The 21,541-nt window shown below is 41.1% G+C and overlaps 3 protein-coding genes across 6 annotated transcripts in view; 2 read left to right on the top strand and 1 right to left on the bottom strand.

Annotated features, from left to right (window-relative positions):
- The window catches only part of DVL1 (dishevelled segment polarity protein 1), a 46,335-nt gene extending 40,781 nt beyond the window's left edge, over positions 1–5,554 (top strand). For 3 of the 4 annotated variants that reach the window (XM_053452561.1, XM_053452560.1, XM_053452562.1), the window contains 3 exons: positions 436–603; positions 808–1,014; positions 5,110–5,554. In XM_053452561.1, coding sequence (XP_053308536.1) covers positions 436–603; positions 808–1,014; positions 5,110–5,522 — 788 coding nt within the window. In that variant the 3' untranslated portion in view covers positions 5,523–5,554. Of the gene's footprint in view, positions 1–435; positions 604–807; positions 1,015–3,084; positions 3,133–5,109 lie in introns of all 4 variants that reach the window. The other variant, XM_053452563.1, reaches the window with a different exon arrangement.
- Positions 5,555–9,997: 4,443 nt separating this feature from the next.
- Positions 9,998–11,462, bottom strand: CPTP (ceramide-1-phosphate transfer protein). The gene is made up of 2 exons (XM_053452567.1): positions 11,130–11,462; positions 9,998–10,966 (listed from the first exon to the last, which is right to left on the bottom strand). The coding sequence occupies exons 1-2, from the start codon at positions 11,252–11,254 to the stop codon at positions 10,444–10,446; spliced, it is 648 nt and encodes a 215-aa protein (XP_053308542.1). The 5' UTR covers positions 11,255–11,462; the 3' UTR covers positions 9,998–10,443.
- Positions 11,463–12,753: 1,291 nt separating this feature from the next.
- Positions 12,754–20,452, top strand: INTS11 (integrator complex subunit 11). Its single transcript, XM_053452564.1, has 18 exons — positions 12,754–12,830; positions 13,230–13,327; positions 13,757–13,854; positions 14,115–14,188; positions 14,365–14,593; positions 14,907–15,005; positions 15,362–15,396; positions 15,736–15,874; positions 16,004–16,068; positions 16,294–16,483; positions 16,830–16,913; positions 17,007–17,096; positions 17,201–17,363; positions 17,785–17,892; positions 18,201–18,265; positions 18,623–18,765; positions 19,044–19,173; positions 20,073–20,452. The coding sequence occupies exons 2-18, from the start codon at positions 13,300–13,302 to the stop codon at positions 20,136–20,138; spliced, it is 1,806 nt and encodes a 601-aa protein (XP_053308539.1). The 5' UTR covers positions 12,754–12,830; positions 13,230–13,299; the 3' UTR covers positions 20,139–20,452.
- Positions 20,453–21,541: the final 1,089 nt, after the last annotated feature.

Genomic DNA, 21,541 nt, shown 5'->3' with positions numbered 1-21,541 from the left:
GTGGAAAGTGCTCCCACTGATTTCAGCGCTGGTGCTTTTCTGCCATTGATTGGCTGCTTCAAGCACAGTGTCGAGACCCATGGAGGAGGCAGAGAGCTGCAGCTCTGAAGCTGCAGATTCACCCTAAGGTTAAAAAAGGGTGTTACAATTCTAAAGCTGCAGCTTCTCATAAAGGTAAGTGATTTACTTACAAAGTCTGTTGATGAGCCTGCCTGGGATGCTGGTGTGTCCCTTTTAGCAATGGTGGCAGCCCATAACCAGGGTGACCTGTGTTAGCCCGCAGCTGTTGTTGTACCATTCCCTCACCCTGTACTCGCTTGCCGGAGTGATAGAAGATCATCCGCGTTACCCAACCCTCCTTTATTGGGCGCGTGTGTTTTGTTAACGCATTCTTTGCTTCTTGTCTCAAGCTCTTTGTCTTGTGATTGTCTGCAGGGGCTGATGTGGTGGACTGGCTGTACACGCGTGTCGAAGGCTTCAAAGAGCGCCGAGAGGCCAGAAAGTATGCCAGCAGCATGTTAAAACACGGCTACCTCAGACACACAGTCAACAAAATCACGTTCTCCGAGCAGTGCTACTACGTATTCGGTGATCTATGTGCTAGTAAGTTTATTTACACTGACATTTCCCGAAGTCTTTGTATGGCTCATTAAAGCAGATTTTTTGTATAAGCTGGTTCTTTTATAGATTACATTGCGAAGCTGTAGATAATTTTTATATATATATATATATATATATATATTAAAAATTAGTTGTGGGGTTGCTAAATATATACAATAATAAATGCCGTTTGCTTTTCTTTATCAGATGTGGCAGCGCTGAATCTGAATGATGGCTCCAGTGGTACATCTGATCAGGACACTCTTGCCCCCCTCCCGCACCCGGGCGCACCTTGGCCGTTAGGTCAGGGGTATCCTTACCAGTATCCTCTAGCGCCACCTTGCTTCCCGCCAACATATCAAGAGCCAGGATTCAGCTACGGCAGCGGAAGTGCGGGGAGCCAGCACAGCGAAGGTAAGCAACCAAAATACAATGAGCTCTTCTACACGGTAGGATCTGCCAGGGGGAAGCATGTTACTCCATTCCATTCAGCATATGTGGGCCAAACCATTCCGCCATACTGGGACTTGTCAGACATCTCCCTTATTTAACTACGCATTATACATGGCAGATTAAGCTCTTCTTGTAGCAGAAGCTCACCAGGGATGGCCCTTCATAGCGTATAGGGAAGTTAAAAATACTTTCAGACAGCAGAGCTGTGCTTGAAGGGGTCTCAGTAGCCTATTTTCTCTGTAAGGTTTATAATTGGGGACCCTTGTGGAAAATCCATGATCCAGGGCGATGTTAAAAGTACGACTGAATTGCTAAAAACGTATGCACCACGTTCCCCAAAGCTTTGGCTGTTTGCTGGTAGCGCTGGGTAAGAACAGGACTGCTGTCCCACGTGAGCAACTCATGAACCTCTAGATGGGTTCCAGCAATCAACACCAATGTCCTTTCCCAGGGTGTCCTTACCGAGAAGAGGGCTGTCAGCCTGGAGTGGACCTGCTGCCATGCATGATGCCTGCAGTGACCCAACTCTATGACCATTTTATCCACTGATCTCATAGTTAAACCCCTCCTGCCCACATTAAGTAATTATTTAACATTGCTCTTCAAAGTTTCAGATACACCTTCATCACGTGCATTAACCCCTCTACATTCATTCTGTATTCCTGGCCCCTCCTGTTTGAAAGGTAGGATTGATAGGATTTGAATGGGAGATTTCATCCCAGCCTTCCTTTCACGCTCAAGTAATTACCTGACCTTTCACTTCTTGGACCTTTGACTCCATTATTCCAGGAAATAGACAACAAAGAAACCCCTGTCCATTTGTGTTCTCCACCTTTCCTATAACTCTATCTCCCACACTGTGAACAATGACATCAATCCTACGTGCCAAGACCTCATTGTATCCCCTCGCCCACTTCTCTTATATATATATATATATAATATTACACGACACACCACAGGGAATTATAATCAGTGTTTTCATCACATAAAAGGCTTCTAAAAAAAAAAAAGTGTATTTACTGAAGAAGTCCCTAAAATGTTCTAACTCGTCAGGTCATCAATATTTCATCGATATCACATGTCTGTCCAGTTTAAAATGGCAACAGTTTGATAATCAATTTCTTTATTCTTTAAACTTCATGAGCTAGAAATAAATCGTGATTATTAAATTGAGATATATTTGTGTTTCAATTACAAATTATTATTGATTGCTTTATATAGTGCCATCATATTCCGTAGTGCAGTACAAATATGCGTACACACACGTATCTGCTTACATGGCCAGGGGTTGCCTACAATTTCAGGGCTTACTAAAGACCCACGTAGAGAGTCAAACCTTGGCTGCCTATCCTACATAGTACTTTATTTATATTTTCTACCATTCCTGGAGTGTATAATTAAAAAAATATAGATTGGGCTCAGCAAGTGCCAGGGTCCGATTAATGCATGATTAAAAAACACATTCAGATATTGTGTGGCCCGTAGAAATCAGATTTTATGTAGTCCCTAACATGCCACCTTCTGTTTAAACGACTGAGATGTCTACCTGGGCTTGCCAGGAGTTGGAATACCATAAGTGATGCTCAGCCCTGTAATTTACTATCTAAGTCTGCACATAACCCCCTAACTGCGTATTTATATGTTGCTTATGTAATAAAGTATTTGTACGCGTTCTGTTACCCATTAACACCATCATTAGAAGGCCAGGTATCAACCACCTTTTCAGTAATGAGTACTTTGGCAAGTTACACCTCAAGCTTCCACCTTCCATTGCCAGATCGTGCCCTTCTTCTGCTCGTGAGCTTCTTAACACCTTCTGATATTGTGGGATCATCTAATAATGAATCTGTCATATAATGCATGAATAGTTGGGTAGAAGTCATGGAACCATGTAACACAGGGAGTCTAAGTATTTGCAAGGATCACCGCTTTGGCTCTGTTTGTAAGGAAGATGTGGGACACAGACGAATGTCCCCAATATGTCCTGTGCTACTGGTAACTGTGTTATTCCCTTGTTTTATGTTGAGCAAGCATTAGACTGAAGGATACATGGAAGGAATGGAGCAATCTAGGTTTTCGGTAAGCGTGAATCTCAGACCCTGACACCAGACTCATGGCATGCGCATTTGGATCCTTGTAGTCTCTCTTTCACCCACCTAGGACATTCCCTACCTTCCTCCAGTGATGACAGGCTTCTTCCCGCGTCATGAAATGTTACCCTGCTAAATGCAATGATTCCCTAACCCCAACCCGATTCCCAGTATTCCCATATTCAAACTGCAGTATGTAAGTATGTTAGGGGTTAGGGGTTGAGGTAGGTAGCTCTAGCTCCAAGCTACTGGGTCTTAATGTTTGAGAACGTTCATGTTTACGCAAGTTACTCACAGCTTGTTGAGTCCTCATGGAATACATCAGACACTGACCTCTCCATCTGAACTTCTTGGCCCAGGTCTCAAGGTTCCTCACCAGCTGACGAATTGGGCAGAGTTGGACCCAAACTCACAATTAGTAATAAGTGAACACTCTACTCGTGCACTCTCACCGCCTGAGTCATTAGTGTAATATACTTTGATCCGGATCTAAGAAAACCTGTTTACATAAAACTGGTCATTATCCTTTTACATCTGCATTCACACGGTTACAAGAAAATAGCAAAGCCTGACTTTCAAAGAATGAAAGCAATTACCTGTAATCCACATCACTACGTAACAGAGAAAAGTGAGAACTTGGAACATTCATTTTCTTCCTAGTGAACAGGGAAGCAGGCGTGATAATTCTACATCTGCAAGCTTTAGGCGTTATCAGCGTGGCCGATCCTGACCTCCCCCAAATTACAGAGAGATTTCAGAAACGGCTTATAATTTGGTTATGAAAATATTTCTATATATTTTTTCCATATATTTAAATTATCCATCTTTTAAAATAATGATATTGGTTTAGCGCAAACGTAGCACAGGGCAAGCGGCAAGTGGTTTACTGAAAATGTCTTCTGACTTTCTTCACGTCATAAAAGTTGGTACAAGTCAAGGTTCATAGTGAATTACATATACACTGATGATATAATCATGGCTGTCCCGAGTATATCCTTTGAAGATTTTGGGGCAGCTTCATGGAATTCTGCAGGTAGAATGCTAGCGATTTTTTGGATTGTACTTTACATATACATCATTAACATTTGAAAGTAGATTGCTCGTAGGTGTAAGTGCATGGCAGCGCATGACCAACCCACCTCATCTTCATTATCCATCTTTCCTCATCATAGCTGTTCCACAGGTCCTTGATATATAAGCTCTCAAACGAAGGCTTTTCACCAGCCAAGAAAAACCTTAAAAAATATAATGTTCATCTAAGTTACAGAAATGAACAAACACAATCGGTTTTAATTAATAATACTCAAATTAATGTATTATTCTTCTCCATATTGAATACATCATTCAAAAATTCACAGTGTGGGTTTGAAAAACTATGTGAACCCCTAGGTTGATGACTTCAATAAAAGCTAACTGGAGTCAGGAGTTACCAAACCTGGAGTCCAATCAATGAAATGGGATTAGATCACATATCCGCATGAAAACATACTGAATATACCGCATACTGGTTTACTGAATATACCGCAAATAGTTTACAGTTAAAAGTTGATCATTTTTTAGTACATTCCTATCAGTTTTCGGAAAATGTATCATCCATACAGTATTTGCTCTTCAGTTTTACTCCATGGGTTGGATGAAAAGGGGAAATGCATGTATCTTTAATAAGCTAGTTGCCCTTGTGTTACAACATTGTTCTATAGAAAGTAAGCTTTTACGATAACCGTCCATAGTCCATTCTCTGCATAAGGACAAAGTGGTGCCAATAATGCATCTTCAAGGTGAAAGCCACAAGCTAGTTCTCTGTATCGTCCACTCGGCCCTTAAGTTCAAAAGAGTTATAGCCTCCACCATTTTTGCTTTGGTTTTAATTTTCTTCCTCTTGTTGAAGCTTCTCAAATTTCTCAATAATATTTTATCAATTGAGAAACCATTTTTAATATATTTATTTTAACTTTTATTTGTATAGGCAGCAAAAGCAGTGGCTCCAGCCGGAGCAATCGAGAAGGAAAGAGGTCATCTGGACGAGAGAAAGACAGAAAGTCCACTGGCAGTGGCAGTGGCAGTGGCTCCGATCGTGTCGCACACAATGGAGGAAGCAGAAGCGAGAGGCCTGTAAGCCAACACAGCCAAAGGAGTCACAGCTCAGCGGCCCGAAGCGAACGCAGCCACCGCAGCAGCCATCATTCCCACGGTCCTCCAGGGCACCCACCTCTTTATAGCCTGCCGAAGATTGGGAGCAAGGTATATGGCCCAGGAGGCTCCCAGGTGGGTCCTCCAGTCCGCGAGCTTGGCAGCGTTCCCCCAGAGTTGACCGGAAGCCGACAGTCTTTCCAGAAGGCCATGGGAAACCCTTGTGAATTCTTTGTGGACATCATGTGACAGTAAAAGTGCCTTCTGTGTCAGACACCACTAAGTAATTGTAAGAATGTTCTAAGAAAGAAGAAGAAGAGGTGACGCTGCCATTGCCAACCTCCAAGCCACAAGTACCTGCGGAAATCAGCATATCACCTGCGATGGTCAAAATGTCTGTCGAGCCACCATAAAAGTCTGTTCCGTATCAACAGAAGGAAGTGCAGGTCTGCGATGGAAAATGAGCCAAATGAGGGATTTCTAACGTTGCAGCCACCGTCATTTGGAAGTGGTGTTTTCAGATGATCTAATGCCATAAATAAGCACAACGTTATAGCCCATCTTCTACCATTTGTAGAAGTGCCAAGTATATTTTGCAGCAACTAAAACCAATCCTAAGATTTAATATTGATAAATAAGTGGATAAAGCATTAAGGAACTTGGTATGCTCGTTGGCCTTCTTTAAATCTGCTCACAGACCAGGCGGACTCTTTTCCACCCCATGATTGTTCCTACTAACACCTGCAAACCAGAAATGAATCCTTCTACCACAATGAATTGTACAGAAAATCTGTGTATAAGTAACCATATTCTAATTTAATGTTTTTTTTTTTTTTTACTTGTATATCTGTGTAAATAACAGTCTCTAACCAGAGCCCAGAGTTCCATCAGCACTTTCCAAGTTTTACATTCATTTTTATTTTTTAACCTACTTTCCTTACCACATCTAGTAGGCACCTACTCCATGTTTACTTCGGTGGCTTTGTGGTGATGGTAGGACAATACAGAGGCCATATGCCTGCAAAGTTACAGTTTGAACGTATTGTTCACCAGCGTCACCACGTAACCGGGTCGCATGCATGTCTATCCTTAACATGCAAGTCAACCAGTTGCCCTACAATCGGGTGAGATTCTGGATTTGGTATGAAGTTGTAACCCTGGTCCTGGAAAGCTTATTTGGACTGGGCTACTTTGTAAAGGATTAATATTACATACAGCTGGGTGAGCAGCCATGGGCTCCAGACCAACGTTGCCAGGCTTGTCAAATGGTAGCAACGCAAGCTACAACGTGTCCATCTCTCTGGTAGTTTGGTCCTCACATGCATCGATATAAATGTATGCGAGGTCTTCTGGTATCCAGTGGCCCCAGCTCCTGCTCCTGACCCATTTCATATACAAGATGCCACGTATTGTTAAGTAATTAACAATCTCACGCAAGTTTAAACTACTAGCCAGCCATCCCAGCTCGTCGACTTCCTCTGGAATCATTTGGTTATTGTGTTGCCTGTATGTCCTACACCATATTATTATTATTATATGCTCTCTAACTCATCCTCGTCTACATCCAGATGATATAAGCATTGTGCAGCACGAGAAAAGCCACAAACCATGGACCTAGAGCTGCCATCAAAATGTGTTTTTCTGCATTGTACCCAAAATAGACATGCGATACGCAGCTCTGAGAAGCCTTCTGTATTCCAAGGAAGATCTGGTCAAAGTTACACTGATAATAAAAGGAAACACTGAAAAAGTGCGATCATTTACCACGGCACGCCTGTACAGCCCCAACCGCGAGTAGATTTGGGAACGGTGCGTTGTAGATATTGTATGATATAAGGTCCTTGCAGCAAGAAGCAATGTTATCTAAATAGCTACATTTACACTTCTGCCGTTGTGACACCGAAGTGATTGATCTGCAGCTGCTTATATATAATTGCTATTTTGAAAAAAAAATAATTTTATGTCATATCTGTGTGTTTGTGTGTTTTTTTCAGTGTTATGTGACACGTTATTTGGCAGATTGCAACATGATCTCATATTATTGACTATTTGTGAATTTCTATAATAGGACGGTTGGGACCTGTGGGAGCCACTTTATAACTAGTTCATTATTACGTTTATGTACTAGCGTGGGCTCAATGAGGTTTAATATGCAAAAAACACATACAAAGGATACATAGATACATACTACCGTTTAAAAGTTTGGGGTCACTTAGTTGTATTCATGGAAACAATGAAATTTGTAGCTGTAACATAATCGCAGTCGGGTTCTCCAACAATCAATTACCCTTTTAACCTTAAACTTGGATTAGCAAACACAACGTGCCATTGGAGCACAGGAGTGATGGGAGTGATAAAGGGCCATTGGAGCACAGGAGTGATGGGAGTGATAAAGGGCCATTGGAACACAGGAGTGATGGGAGTAATACATGGCCATTGGAGCACAGGAGTGATGGGAGTGATAAATGGCCATTGGAGCACAGGAGTGATGGGAGTGATAAATGGCCATTGGAGCACAGGAGTGATGGGAGTGATAAAGGGCCATTGGAACACAGGAGTGATGGGAGTGATAAAGGGGCCATTGGAACACAGGAGTGATGGGAGTGATATAGGGCCATTGGAACACAGGAGTGATGGGAGTGATAAAGGGCCTCTGTGCGGCTATGAAGATATTTCATTAACATAGTCATTTACTTTGTATCCATCTTCTACCAAATAAATATTTGTAAATTTCTAAAACAATTATTTTAAGAGAGATCTGACAAATCTAGGCATGAAACTATGGAGAAAATGTCTTTATGGGTTGAAAGGACAAATTCTTCCCAGTTATCATGCGTTCTAAAGTTTTATCAGTTCCATGAGGTTCTAAACCAAATCTGCTTTCGACAGCATGTGATAACGACACGATGACAGGTAAGGTGGAAATCCAAAGGTAATGTTTATGACGTTAGTTTGTTCAGACAAAGTGAATTCACAGAACTTCCAAACAGATCGAAGACTGGTCAGAAATTACAGAGAACCGGGCCAACTCAACACAGCCCTCCATATTGCCAATGGGCCAGTTAGGGAGGCTCCCTGTCCGCTGCTCTAGGCTAAGGGCCACTTGGCTACTAGGCTAGAATACACGACCGAGTGTCCCTTTTAAAGCGAATATAAATTAGTAACGTTATATCCAACTCAAATAATAAAAAAAAATGTTTTTGGTGAGAAAAAGTTCACATCTTATGACTGGCTGACTGCGCTGCTTCATAAACACTATTTTAATTTCATAAAAATGAAATAAGAACGTTTTTTTGGTGTTAAATTCCTGCAATTATGACCTCCAGAATAAAACCGCACATTATTCAGCGAGCGGTTGGGTAGATAAAGCTGTAACGCGACCTCTGTTGTTGCTGTAGATGTAAGAATCTCGTTGATTCCACAACGGACCCAACACTAAAATGTTTTAACAGGATTTTTTTTTGTTTGCTTTCTATACAATAAGCGGACAAGTGCGTGTTAAACACATAAAGAAAAAATAAATGTAATTATTTTCTTAGTTTTCTTTTTTTTTGCTATTTGCAAATATTTGTCATTCCATAAATACATTAAAAAGTATAAAGGGTTTTAAGTGATCCAATTGCTTCTGTTTATTGTAGAGTTTAATTCCTGATATTAGGAATTTTTAGTAAAGTAAACAAATAAATAAAAAAGGATTTTATCTTCTGTCAGAAAGATAACGATCTGAAGAGAACATTGTGCTACATAGGAAGAAAATAAAGCCTAATAGTGTTACAAGATAGAGAGGCTCTGGTATTGCTGTAGATACATTAGGAACAGAACAATGTTTTTTGGGGGGCCTAAAATATTTTCAAAATATTGCAATAAAGATATTTTAAAAATCTAATTTTATGCTGGAATTAAAGGGATGGTCTCGTGCCTCATGCTTCCTCCAAAACAACAAACGCATATTAAAGGATTTTGCATGCAGTTCAATATGTATTCACTAAACCCATAGAAAAACAAAAGAACAAATTACTTAAGTCATGGAGAAGCTGCAGCTCCAGAACAAAGCTCCCCCTGTAGTCTGTAGTGTCACTATGAAGTAACCGATCAGTGGAAGGAAAGAACTCCTATTGAAATAAATGGGAACACTTTCTGCACATGGGTGCAAATAACTTGTGAGATGTGAAAGAGGCAAACGATTCTGCGGACTACCTCCAAGCCCGGTGGGGACGGGGCACAATAATTAAAAGGGGCCATGCAGCTATCGTAATTCTGTCATATTGCAGCATGATGATTGCAATGATTGCAGCATTGACAATTTAAGGAAAATACGTGACGCTGGACATCAGGAAGGAAAGCCATTGCATTGATGGCAAAGTGAAAAAGGCTCAGTCCTGTAATAACTCCCTAACCTGCCTTGGGATACCCCAGAAACACTCATGAAGACCCTCATTCAGTGTAACAATTTTCACAACACACAGGCTGTTACTGGGAAGAGTGACCTCTACTGGTAGATCATTAGAGTGCAACCAAAGAACAATAGGAATAATTCAATTCAAGACTCAATTAGTCAGTCTCTGGATTATAGCATTAAAACCTGCTATCTTTAGGTAATCAAAGCATCTCCTTCTAAACAGATCGTGGCAGCATTACATTAGATAAGAGACAGTGAAAGACACGGGCCGATGGTTATTAAACTGAAAGCGACGACAATCGGATTGTCCAGAATAGAATTTCTCTGTAATACAGACTTTATTTCTCTTCACATAATAAGTGGTTGCTCTTAAATGAACAAAGGTTTGACAGACACTGGTTAATACCCAAAGGACCAGGTCTAGGACAATGAAGCCAGACATTAACCCCTGAAACATGCAGGTAGAAGCCAGGGGCCCAAACATGCATACTTTTTACTTTAAAAACATTAAAAGCCACATAAAAAGCGAATTGTTGGTCATGATTCAACCTAACATGGCTGCTACAATAACTAATTGGGTGGATCCGACTGTGAACTACCCCCCCCCCATAAATACGTAGATTTCAAGAGATATATGTGAGAGTCTAAAATTGAATAGTGTCATTCATAAGCGTCTGAGGCATCAGCTGCACAGAACCGATAATACTTCATGGAGAAAGGTACATATGTTACATGAACCCATCCTTTTCATGGTTAGTCGCCGACCGCCCTTTAAGGTAGATCTAGCAGATTGTGCTGGGAGTAGAGCTCCTGTGTAAAGTCATATACTTTGGAGACAAAGGGGAGAGCTTCCCCCAGCATACCCACGACTTCTTCTGGTGTCCCCACGTTCATCACTTCGAAGAAAGTATTACGCACTGGAAGGGCGAGGAAAGCCACAGAAGCAGTCTTGCGTATGATCCAGGGATGGAAGTGGGCCAGAGAGTCATTGTACGCCTCTGAACATAGAGTGGAAGTCTTGCTGTCTTCGCTGCTTGTTCTTAACTTTTCTAGAAAGAGCTGCAGCCAGCGCAGCGCACGGTGGAGGCGCAGTATCGTGCGACAGCCGGAATCCGGGTGGCTGGAGCGTTTGGTTAAATCTACAAGGTTACTGCTTAACTCGTATTCGACCATGGACTGGAGGGACCGGTAACGCTCGCCGGTTTCCCCCTTCAAGTAGTTTTCCATTATCTGGATTTTGTTCACAGCGTCCTTTGATACAAAGGAAAAAATTGATCCGAGGGTGTTCATAAACCTGAGATGAAAGAAACGCCGTTTGGGATTATCCTGGACCATATTTCACTAAATGAAGTGTTTTTTTATGAGTTGTCGGTCAAAAACAACCCAAGTCAGACAAATAAATAAAAACCCCAAACAATAATACATTTCAGTTAACAGAAATAAATAATCTCACATACCTCACTAACCCTTTCCAACCATTGAGGTAGTGTTCTAGCAGAACATCTTGGTCATCATCAACCAAGCAGGACTTGAAGCTGACCAGAACTTCCCCGAGCGAGAACTTTTCCTCCACACCGGACATTATAAGTCTTTTCTAGGACGGACTCGGCAAGCGGTTCCCTTGAAGATCTCTTGGCGAGAAAAACATTATTAATTCAGAGAAACGGTTTATTCTGCGGAGCGCAGGCTTGTAGATCAGCAAGAAAATACTAATGTAAACAGATGGAGCTGGAAGAGCAGAGGGTACGTGAAAGCTGCAGCCAGGTGTTTGCACATCTCACATGACAGCGTAATGCAGGACACAAAGAACCAAGATCCTGGAAATCCTTTCCCTTTAACCCTTACATGGTCACAAGGCCTGTGCTAAACATAACATCGGCCCCAGACCCCCGGCCGAGGTACGAGAGGATGGCTTCACAGTTATCATCATACCTGGGGACCCTCAGGGTCTCGCAGCCCGGACTCCTTTCAATTCCGCACTCCTCTGACCATATGCAAGACCCCCACATGTCGCCTTTGCTTCCAGCGTGTATACCTGGGAACCTTCGGGTAACTAAAGGAAGCTCCGGGTCGCGGGAGCGGCGTTACGACCCACTCCCGGCCCGTTAAAAATAGCTTATCCTGTGGCGCCGGCGGGACACCCACCCACTGCAGCGAACAGGGGTCTTCATGGAGCCCGTCCGTATATCTGCCGTTCTACCTGTATGCCAACGTCATGCTGACATGAGATGCATTGTTATCCTCACCTGCTGTTTCTGGAAGTCAAGTCGTTATGTTATATACTACTTGTTATGCCCTGTCTACCCGCTGTACAGCGCTACGGACCGTGATGTAGCTATTTAAACCAATAATAATAATTTGTAACAAACGCCGGAATACATTTATTTATAGATGGGATCTTTGTCAGCAGATTGGATGACGTTTCAAACGCTTGTTTAGTAACAGATGTAACATTTTCTTCTGTTGGGAAAACTGGTTTCCATCCGGATTATATGAATATCCGATAATTACCGACCAGTTACCCGCCTAGCGGAAAATTCTATAACTAAGGGGATCCCTGAAGCAGCTTAACCCTCACACGGGTCCTATATACTGCATTCATGCACTCTCAGGAGCCATATGCTTATCCCATACATGTTTAAATCCCTCACTGTATTAGCCTCTACCACTTCTGCTGGGAGGCTGTTTCGCTTATCAGCCAACCTGTCAGGAAAGTAAAAGACTTTCCTCTTCTAGCTGGCAGTGAACGGACTATATAGTTGCCCAAAATAAATGAATAAACCCCCCATAAGAGTGCGATAATACACAGACTGCGCTGTCAGCAGGAAATAACTCACCTCCCTTCCGTATCCACCTGTCACCGCACCTGAATCCTCCTCTGCACAGTAACCCATGCCGATCCCTGCCTTCCGCCAACGTCACCGTGCCAGCCACCCAATCACCCGCTCCCCGTTACAATCAATGCACGTCTGCCAACCAGACTTCCGCCCTTCTCGTTGTCTCGATATCCGATTGGCTGACGTTCTAGAACGGCCGCGCCGATTGGTTGAGGCTGCGCCATACGCTTTGTATCGTAAAACACTCGGACTGTCATGGCGCTTCCCAGTCTATAGCTGGTGGTAGCTGTGCGTCTTCGGAGCGTTTCCAGCCCGCATGGGGTGATGTTGGCTTCTAATCATGTTGTCTGGTTGAGCCCAGATATATAAACAGTCTCTGATCAGTAAAGTGAAAGGCATTCAGCCATTGTGTCCCACAGCTACTAATATTTAACAGTGTGATGTAAAGTGATACCGGATCAGATGTTTTGTATTCGAAGGCGGGAAAGAGGAGGAAAAACGTCTTCCACTGAGAATTATATATACATAAGGAGGGTTTTCCATCACCTTTACCCACCATAACTTGTGTAATGGTATATATACATACATACATACATACATATATAGCCATATGGAGAGTGTGTTAGAGCCCTTCATAGTACAGCCTGCCGGATTATGCCTATTAAGTTATTGTAATGAATGATTATTGTAATTAATGAATATGCCCGTCTCCCTCTTTAGGTTCGGAATGTAGCAGCGATCCCTCGGTGTATCATTTGCATTTCAGCCGCTGAGGATAATTGATCCCAAGATGCCGGAGATTAAGGTGACCCCTCTCGGTAAGGCCCTTGCGGTGGTCTGTCCGCGTACACATGACCTTGTTTGTTACTTTGATTTATGATCAATACTTTGATTAATCTCCAAACGTTCCTTTCTTTCCTGCCTTGGATTCCTTTTCAGAGCAATGCGTATAAAAAGTGATTCTGGTACATAGTTTGCGAAGTGGTTTTATCACCGTGGCAACCGATAGTGGTCTAGCCAGCAGGGACATTCTATTGGTTGCTATGGAGATGAGACATCTTTTAAATCTTACTACCAGAATCACTTTTTTCCATTTAAACCCTATTGGCTTGTAATATTGGCTGCTGGGAAACCTGAAAGCAATCACAGGTCACCTCAGACCTGTAGGTAGCCAAAGTATATCTTTTCTTTCTTTAATTTACTTTTGTCTGGTGAGCTGACAGGCTTAACCTCTCGTTTCCTGCTAGGTGCTGGACAGGATGTTGGACGCAGCTGTATCCTGGTATCTATTGGAGGCAAAAACGTGATGCTGGACTGTGGCATGCATATGGGATTCAACGATGATGTGAGTGGCATACACACACATACACACATTTAAAGTTGTCCAGTGTGATGCAGTTAGAATTATACATGCCATGCTACCAAGTGAATAAATGAAAAATACTTTTTATAGAACATTGACTTTATTTTATTGAACTATTTTCATTTGCCATCCATTATGGCATGAAATGTCTATAAGATAAATTTAGGGACTGTTTCTGAAAATCCAGCTGAGTTGGCAAATATGGCTATAATAGGGTTTTTTTTTCCTCTCCTAATAAATAGCGTCGTTTCCCAGACTTCACGTACATCACGCAAAATGGACGTCTCACCGAACTGCTGGATTGTGTAATAATCAGGTAAGACACAGAATTGTGCATCTCCTCGCCAAGTATGAGCGAATGAAACACAGCACAGAATTTGCTTTAATCCTATAAACATACACGGTTGTGATCATAAAGAATGTTGGCTTTAGTATTGTGTATGCAAATACCCCAGACCTTGTTGTCAGTGAATAGAGTTTGTTTCTTCACAGCCACTTTCACCTGGATCACTGTGGAGCGCTGCCTTATATGAGTGAAATGGTTGGCTTTGATGGCCCCATATACATGACTCACCCAACCAAGGCCATATGCCCCATCCTGCTAGAGGATTACAGGAAGATCACGGTGGACAAGAAAGGAGAGACCAACTTTTTCACATCTCAGATGATCAAGGACTGCATGAAGAAAGTGGTGGCCGTAAACCTTCATCAGACAGTACAGGTGAGATAGGAAGAGGGAGCTACGCATGACCTGGGTCATCAAGCCCCTCTCATGTATCTCCAGCCGATGTACTTTAACGCATGTTGCAAGAAGGGCATTCTAGACAGTTTGTCCTGCCTCTGGAGCATTTTCCGATATTAAATAATGTGTGAAACATGTTCAATATCTTTAAAAGGAACATAAAGGTGTAAAATTTATATTATGCAATATTATTATATATGTATTTTTTTTTTAACGCTAAAGGGATTCTTGAAGTGCTGAACGTTTCTTTCTTCCGATAAACTGATTATTTTTATTATTTTTCTTTTTCCAGGTCGACGATGAGTTGGAAATCAAGGCTTACTATGCTGGGCACGTCCTCGGAGCAGCAATGTTTCAGATTAAAGTCGGCTCGGAGTCTGTGGTGTATACTGTGAGTTTCTATATGGGATTACGCACAATACTATGCTGGTCTTCTGATCGTACATATTGCTTTGCTTTCTTGTGTAATTTCCTGGTGTCTTAATGTGGAATCTGCTTTTAATTCTGTAATTACTTCCAAAATAGTCCAAATGCACGTCCTACACGGCCTATAAAACGTGGCCATATTTAGGATATGTTCAAGAATTGAATGACCTCCTTTTGAGCGTCTTTATTCAAGTCTCTAGCCTCTTGTGCAATCTGCCTTTTGTAGAGAACTAAGTTGGAGAACATGTAAAATAGCACTGCCAATTTTTATTTGAAGCTTTTTTTTTTATTCTATTCGTTTATTTTTACTTTTTTTTGTAGGGTGACTATAACATGACTCCAGATCGACACTTGGGGTAAGATCATAGGCTTATCAAACTTGGGAAGATCATCACAAGCATCAGAGCACCCCTGTCACCGAATAAAAAAACCACTGTTTATATGACGTTGTTTGTATGCGATTTTAATGATAGAACACTTTTTAACAATATTTAGGGTGTTTGTAACATTTTGTAGGCTGATTTTAAGCTCTTCCTGTTTATTGTCTTTTGCCCCTTATTGTAAGACGTGACACGAACGGGAGGCCAGTTTCATGTTGGGATTTCACCTGGTCAGCAGAAGGGACCGAAAATCCTTCTACGCAATATAGACCATTCATTCTCCAATGTATTTAAAATAGATTTCTCCCTTCTCAGGGCCGCGTGGATTGACAAATGCCGACCTGATTTGCTCATAACGGAGTCTACTTATGCCACAACGATCAGAGACTCAAAACGATGCCGGGAACGAGATTTCTTGAAGAAAGTCCATGAGACTGTGGAGAAGGGTGGGAAGGTAGGTGCTTTGCTGTGTTCATTTTTTTATTTAAAACAATGTATTAACCACAACATGTTACACGAGGAGGCTTTGAAATCATGCACTCAATATACTGTATTAACTGATTGATTTATTGTCTTTTGTTAGGTTCTCATTCCTGTGTTTGCTCTTGGACGTGCACAGGAGCTCTGCATCTTGCTAGAAACATTTTGGTAAGAATTATTAAAGAAGTGTTTAATTATTTAATTTACTGTAATTTTGGAGATAAAAACCTATTCTTGGACAGGAACAAAAATACTTTTGTACATGTTACATCAACAATGTTATCTCCATGACCTTGTTAATTAGGGCAAGCGGTTGAGAACACCGAATCCTACATATGTTTTGCCCTTATCATTTATCTACGTTAGAAAAAGATGTTCTTCCCTCTCTTTCAGGGATCGGATGAACTTGAAGGCCCCAATTTACTTCTCTACTGGTCTGACAGAGAAGGCAAACCATTACTATAAGCTATTCATTACTTGGACCAATCAGAAGATCAGGAAGACCTTTGTGCAGAGAAATATGTTTGAATTTAAACACATAAAGGCCTTTGATAGGGCCTTTGCTGATAACCCTGGGCCGATGGTACGTGGTGATGTAAAAGTGCCTTCAACCCATTCTCCAGTAATGAGCTGAGAAGGTGTCTGTTTACGACATTATATGTTAGGTCATGAATTTCGTGCAGGTTAAATGTCTGCAGATCTGTTCATTAGTAATAAGGATAATCCCCTGGTGTGTTTGTGCTACCCCACAGTTATACAGTAAATCTGCTTTTCCAAACATAACATGCTCTAGTGTATTTGGGAATTGGTTTGCCACTTGATGTCGGTAGTCTATCCATTGAGTATTAAGACAATATGTGGCCTCTTGTTCTTAAACCATAAATGGTATGAAGACTGTGGGTTTCATGCTCATAATTTGCCTCTTGCAGGTGGTGTTTGCGACACCGGGGATGTTGCACGCTGGTCAGTCACTACAGATCTTTCGCAAATGGGCAGGGAATGAGAAGAACATGGTGAGAGAATGTGGATTCTGTACTTCAGATCCAAGATGCTTTTTAAGACTCTTGACTGGTTCTATGTTTAAATTGCATTGTCTTCCCATACAGGTGATTATGCCTGGCTATTGTGTGCAAGGCACAGTGGGGCACAAAATCTTAAGTGGTCAGCGCAAGTTAGAGATGGAAGGAAGGCAGACTGTGAGTTTTGGGGCAGAATTCTGGGCAGATGCTCATCACATTACATGGCCTATAATAGACACATTTTAATTCTGATTTATTTTTTCTTTCTTTCCACTGACCAGCTAGAGGTGAAGATGCAGGTAGAATACATGTCCTTCAGTGCTCATGCCGATGCTAAAGGAATCATGCAGCTGATTCGCCAGGCAGAACCTCGAAATGTACTACTGGTGCATGGAGAGGCCAAAAAGATGGAATTTCTCAAACAGAAGATAGAGCAAGAGTTTAGTGAGTGTGTATTTTATACTTGTTAGTACAAAGAAGCATTTTTACCCTATCCATGGTCCCAAGAGCTATCTATGAAAGTTGATTGATTGAGTAGACCATGAACAGAAATCATTTTTTTGGTTTAGATGGTTCCAACAGATTCTGCAGAGGTGATCTAATTAGGTTATAGCACCTATTGTGAACAGTGTTAAACATATTAGATTACTAAACTCCATGGACAACTTAAATATAAATAAAATATCCAGTAATGAATACAAATAAAGATACAAAAACATGTTTATAAATAAAAGACAAAATATATACAATTAATGTTTGGGGATAATTCGTTTATTTACTGACTGTGACTAGTCTAAGTTGGTTCTGTGTAAATGCAAAGATGGGGAGCTACTAGTATTTTTACTGTACTGCATGGTTTTCGCAGGAATTAAGTGCTACATGCCCTTCAACGGAGAGACTGCCACCATCCTTACTAATCCCAACATACCCGTGGATATTTCTTTGGGTCTCCTGAAGAAAGAGAGTGCATTGAGTAAGTCTGTCATTATTTGGTCAGTGATGCAAATTAGTGTTTTAAAGTCCAGATCAGAGAAGCTTTCTTTTTTCCTTTACCTATTAAATTGGGCCTAGCCGGGACTGGGAAACAGTATTCATCTTGTTCTATATAATACATATATATAATAAATATATAACACATGCTCACTGCCCCAGTTACCCCGTTCATTGCATGGACATTTTACGATATGTTGGTCTCGCCACAATTGGTTATAGCAACAGAACTCCAGAGTAACTCCAAGCGATCCATATGCTGACATGAAATACATGTATTTTCTTTTTCAGGCCTTATACCACCAGACTCTAAAAAGCCGAGGCTGATGCACGGGACGTTAATAATGAAGGATAATGTAAGTAAAGATGAACCTTCTTTGGATGCGTCGTGTAGTATTATTTAGCACAATGAACTCAATGAACTTCACCAAAAGACATTTGCGCTCAGTTTGGTAAACCTTTGATTTGGGGTATTTCCCTAAACTATTATAACCGTGCCTTTTAAATGACTTAAACAAAAAATCAGTTTATCCAAAATGTTCCAAATTTAGAATATGCTGAAATAAACTGTGGTCAAAGCAAACCTTAAATAACCTTTGATGGTGTTGTCATTGTCCTAGTGAACTAATGTCTCATCCTTCTGTAACTCAAAGGTTTAACCTATTGCTATAGAACCATAAGACATCTGCATTCCTCCTTGTGTCTTCCCGTAGACCTTACGCTTGGTTTCTCCCGAGCAAGCCTTGAAGGAGATAGGTGTTGGAGAGCACCAGCTGCGATTCACCTGTAGATTACATATTCAAGATGCACACAAAGAGCAGGAGACCGTGCTGCGGATATACAACCATCTGAAAAGGTGCACAGACGGCGGTGTGGATAGATGTTATGGCTCATTTGATCTATATTTATTACCCTGAATTATAAGATAACCATAGTCTCATCCTACTTACTATACTACATTTTCTACAAGTATAAAAGGTAGTGAGAATGCTTGGGACTCTGTACAGCCCAATCTATGACACATTGTAGTCCATCAGTTCCCCTCAACTGTAGGAAATGCAGTCTTTCATATTTCATTTCATCTGTAAGTATGTATGTAAAAGGTTTTTAACATTTTATGCATCTCTTCTACAGTGTGCTTAAGGATCATGTTGTCCAACATCTCCCTGATGGCTCCATCATGGTGGAATCTATTCTGCTTCAGGTGTCAACCCATTCAGATGACCCAACAACAAAGGTTCTTTTGATATCGTGGACCTATCAGGTTAGTTTTACTGTTATACCCATGTGGGATGATGTTTTAATTTGAATAAGAGCGCTATTTCAGATGAATGCATCAAGCTAAGATTTTAGATCTTGGTGTTGGATATAAATGCAACCTTCATTCATCAGTTGTCTGTGTTAAAGGAATATTATCAGTAGGCCTGACAATAGCATCTGGTGCACTTCGTCAATGTGTCTGGTTATTGTGTTACAAATAGTAAGAGTGCAACATAACGAGCACCTAGAGGGCCACTTTACTCTATGGGGAATACTTTGTGTTGGTTGTCTTAAAGTTAAAATTATCCTTCATTATTAACTGTAACTTCAAATCCTTTTTGGACTCACTCCAATACATTTACTGCATGCAAACTGGAGCATCTGTTGTTTAGTTAATGGAACTAGAAAACTAGACTCCTGTCTCATTTACCTTCTCCCAGGCCTGCACATGCTCAGTATCACTCCTAATGAAGTTACTTAAGCAGCAGCCAATCACACATATTGTAGCAGAACATCAGATTTTAAATAACAGCCAATCACATGAATGCTGCTACACCCGTTGATTCTGAGTTCTACTGAGCATGTGCTAGAAGCATACTCGTGTATGCCCCCCGGCAGCTAGAGGGAGGAGCAGCAATCTGTTTGCATGAGGTGCTAATAAAGTGCATAACAATGTTGTATTAAGTCCTAAGTTGTTTTGCTGTTTTTTGTTAACGTAAAAATATATTTAGCTTTTGTAATCGTGTGGTTTTGGTTCTGATTACCATTACGTTTAAGACCGATTGGCATCAGGAATTTTCCTTTTAAATCTATATGATTGTTCATTGTTGCGATGGTAATTTTTTTTAGACCTTTCGTGTTGTTTACATTTACTGTTTTTAATTTTTGCTTGAATATATTCAGGATGAAGAGCTGGGGAGTTTTTTGACCTCCCTGCTAAAGAAAGGCCTGCCCCAAGGAACAAGCTAGACCTCCGGGTCTGTACATCATGGCTGTACAAGTCATTGAGCATCGTATGGTCTGCGGAGTTGGGAATCCAAGCTTTGAGTGTTCTGGAATCCTCGCTGTTCCTCTGTATGTTTTTTTGTGGCATCAGCCGAAGATTATTTTCTGTTAACAAAAGTTTCATACCAAGGACTAAGAAACGCTACTGACCGTATAATATAAACTACAGAGGTGATCGGCACACGCTTGGCATGTACAGGATAGATGGACACCACAACTTATTTTGTATGATTTGCAACTTTTTTAATAAAGCAATTATAAGGTGGACTTTTCACAAATTAATCTTGTTAATGTAAGAAACAGATGCATATGTGACTTTAGGTGTCTTAAACTGTATTTAATGTATTGCTGTTAAACTGTTTAAGCTTTGATATCATAGAGTGGTTTTGATGTAATTGTAACTAACTTAAGAATGCTTAATTATTTTCCAAGCCACCTTCAGGCATTTTAAATACCAGGGGTTAGAGCTGTCCAAAGCCACTTCTTGGAGTCGATTGAAAAAAGCATTGTTTTCATTACCTTGTAAAATAAGGTTAAGGGCATAATAATGATATATTAGTATATCTTAATAAGTAATATATATATATAGAGAGAGTATGCGGTGGGTCTGGCCCTGTCTCATCTGCCGGGGCTGTTCATTTGCTCTCTGTGACTGTGAACACCAAAGGGGATAATTGTCTGGTTTCTGTCATCTTGAGGTGAAAGTTGGTGGTTTTGCTCTCTGTGCTGTGCGCGGGGACCTCAGGTTCCTTTATTAGTAGGGACTGCAGTTTTTTTCTTTCATGTTAAACTATATGCACCATCATTTTATTATTAATGCAATTTTAAATAGGGTGGGAGGCATTTTTTTCTTTTTATAGTAAATTCATTTGTCAAAACCAACACAAATCATTACAAAAATGGGTTAAATCCTTGATTAATGTTAGACAGGTAGAGGGACAGCGCTGTAGTTGCGATTGGATACTTCAGTGATCAAGTGACTGAGCGTTTGCCCAATCACTAAGACGTACGCTTGATACCATTCCCATGGGTGGCATGGAACCTGGAAGACTATTGTTTCGACGATGGTGTAGAACATCCGTTTACATGAACAGGTTAATAGGACCTCCAACAGAAAATCAGTAAATGATGGTAAATGCAGAATTTTGTAGTCACAAATGAGTAGAACATTTCTTCTCACAGACTTCTTTATAGGTTATGAAGACCCAACATGAGTCTCTTGCAGGAAAGGCTGAGCTCGTCCTCCATAATACAGAAAGTGGGGATGGTTCGAGTCAACTGAACAATTAACCGTGTATTCTTTTAGGAGAACTCAGACCTTCTAGCGCTATAAGGTAATGGAGTTAGTTGGCCTTTCATAATGCACA

Source organism: Spea bombifrons, chromosome 12 (genome assembly GCF_027358695.1).
Source record: "Spea bombifrons isolate aSpeBom1 chromosome 12, aSpeBom1.2.pri, whole genome shotgun sequence".
NCBI lineage: Eukaryota > Metazoa > Chordata > Amphibia > Anura > Pelobatidae > Spea > Spea bombifrons.
The sequence above is the reverse complement of the archived record's forward strand: the minus strand, read 5'-3'. Positions and strand labels throughout refer to the sequence as shown.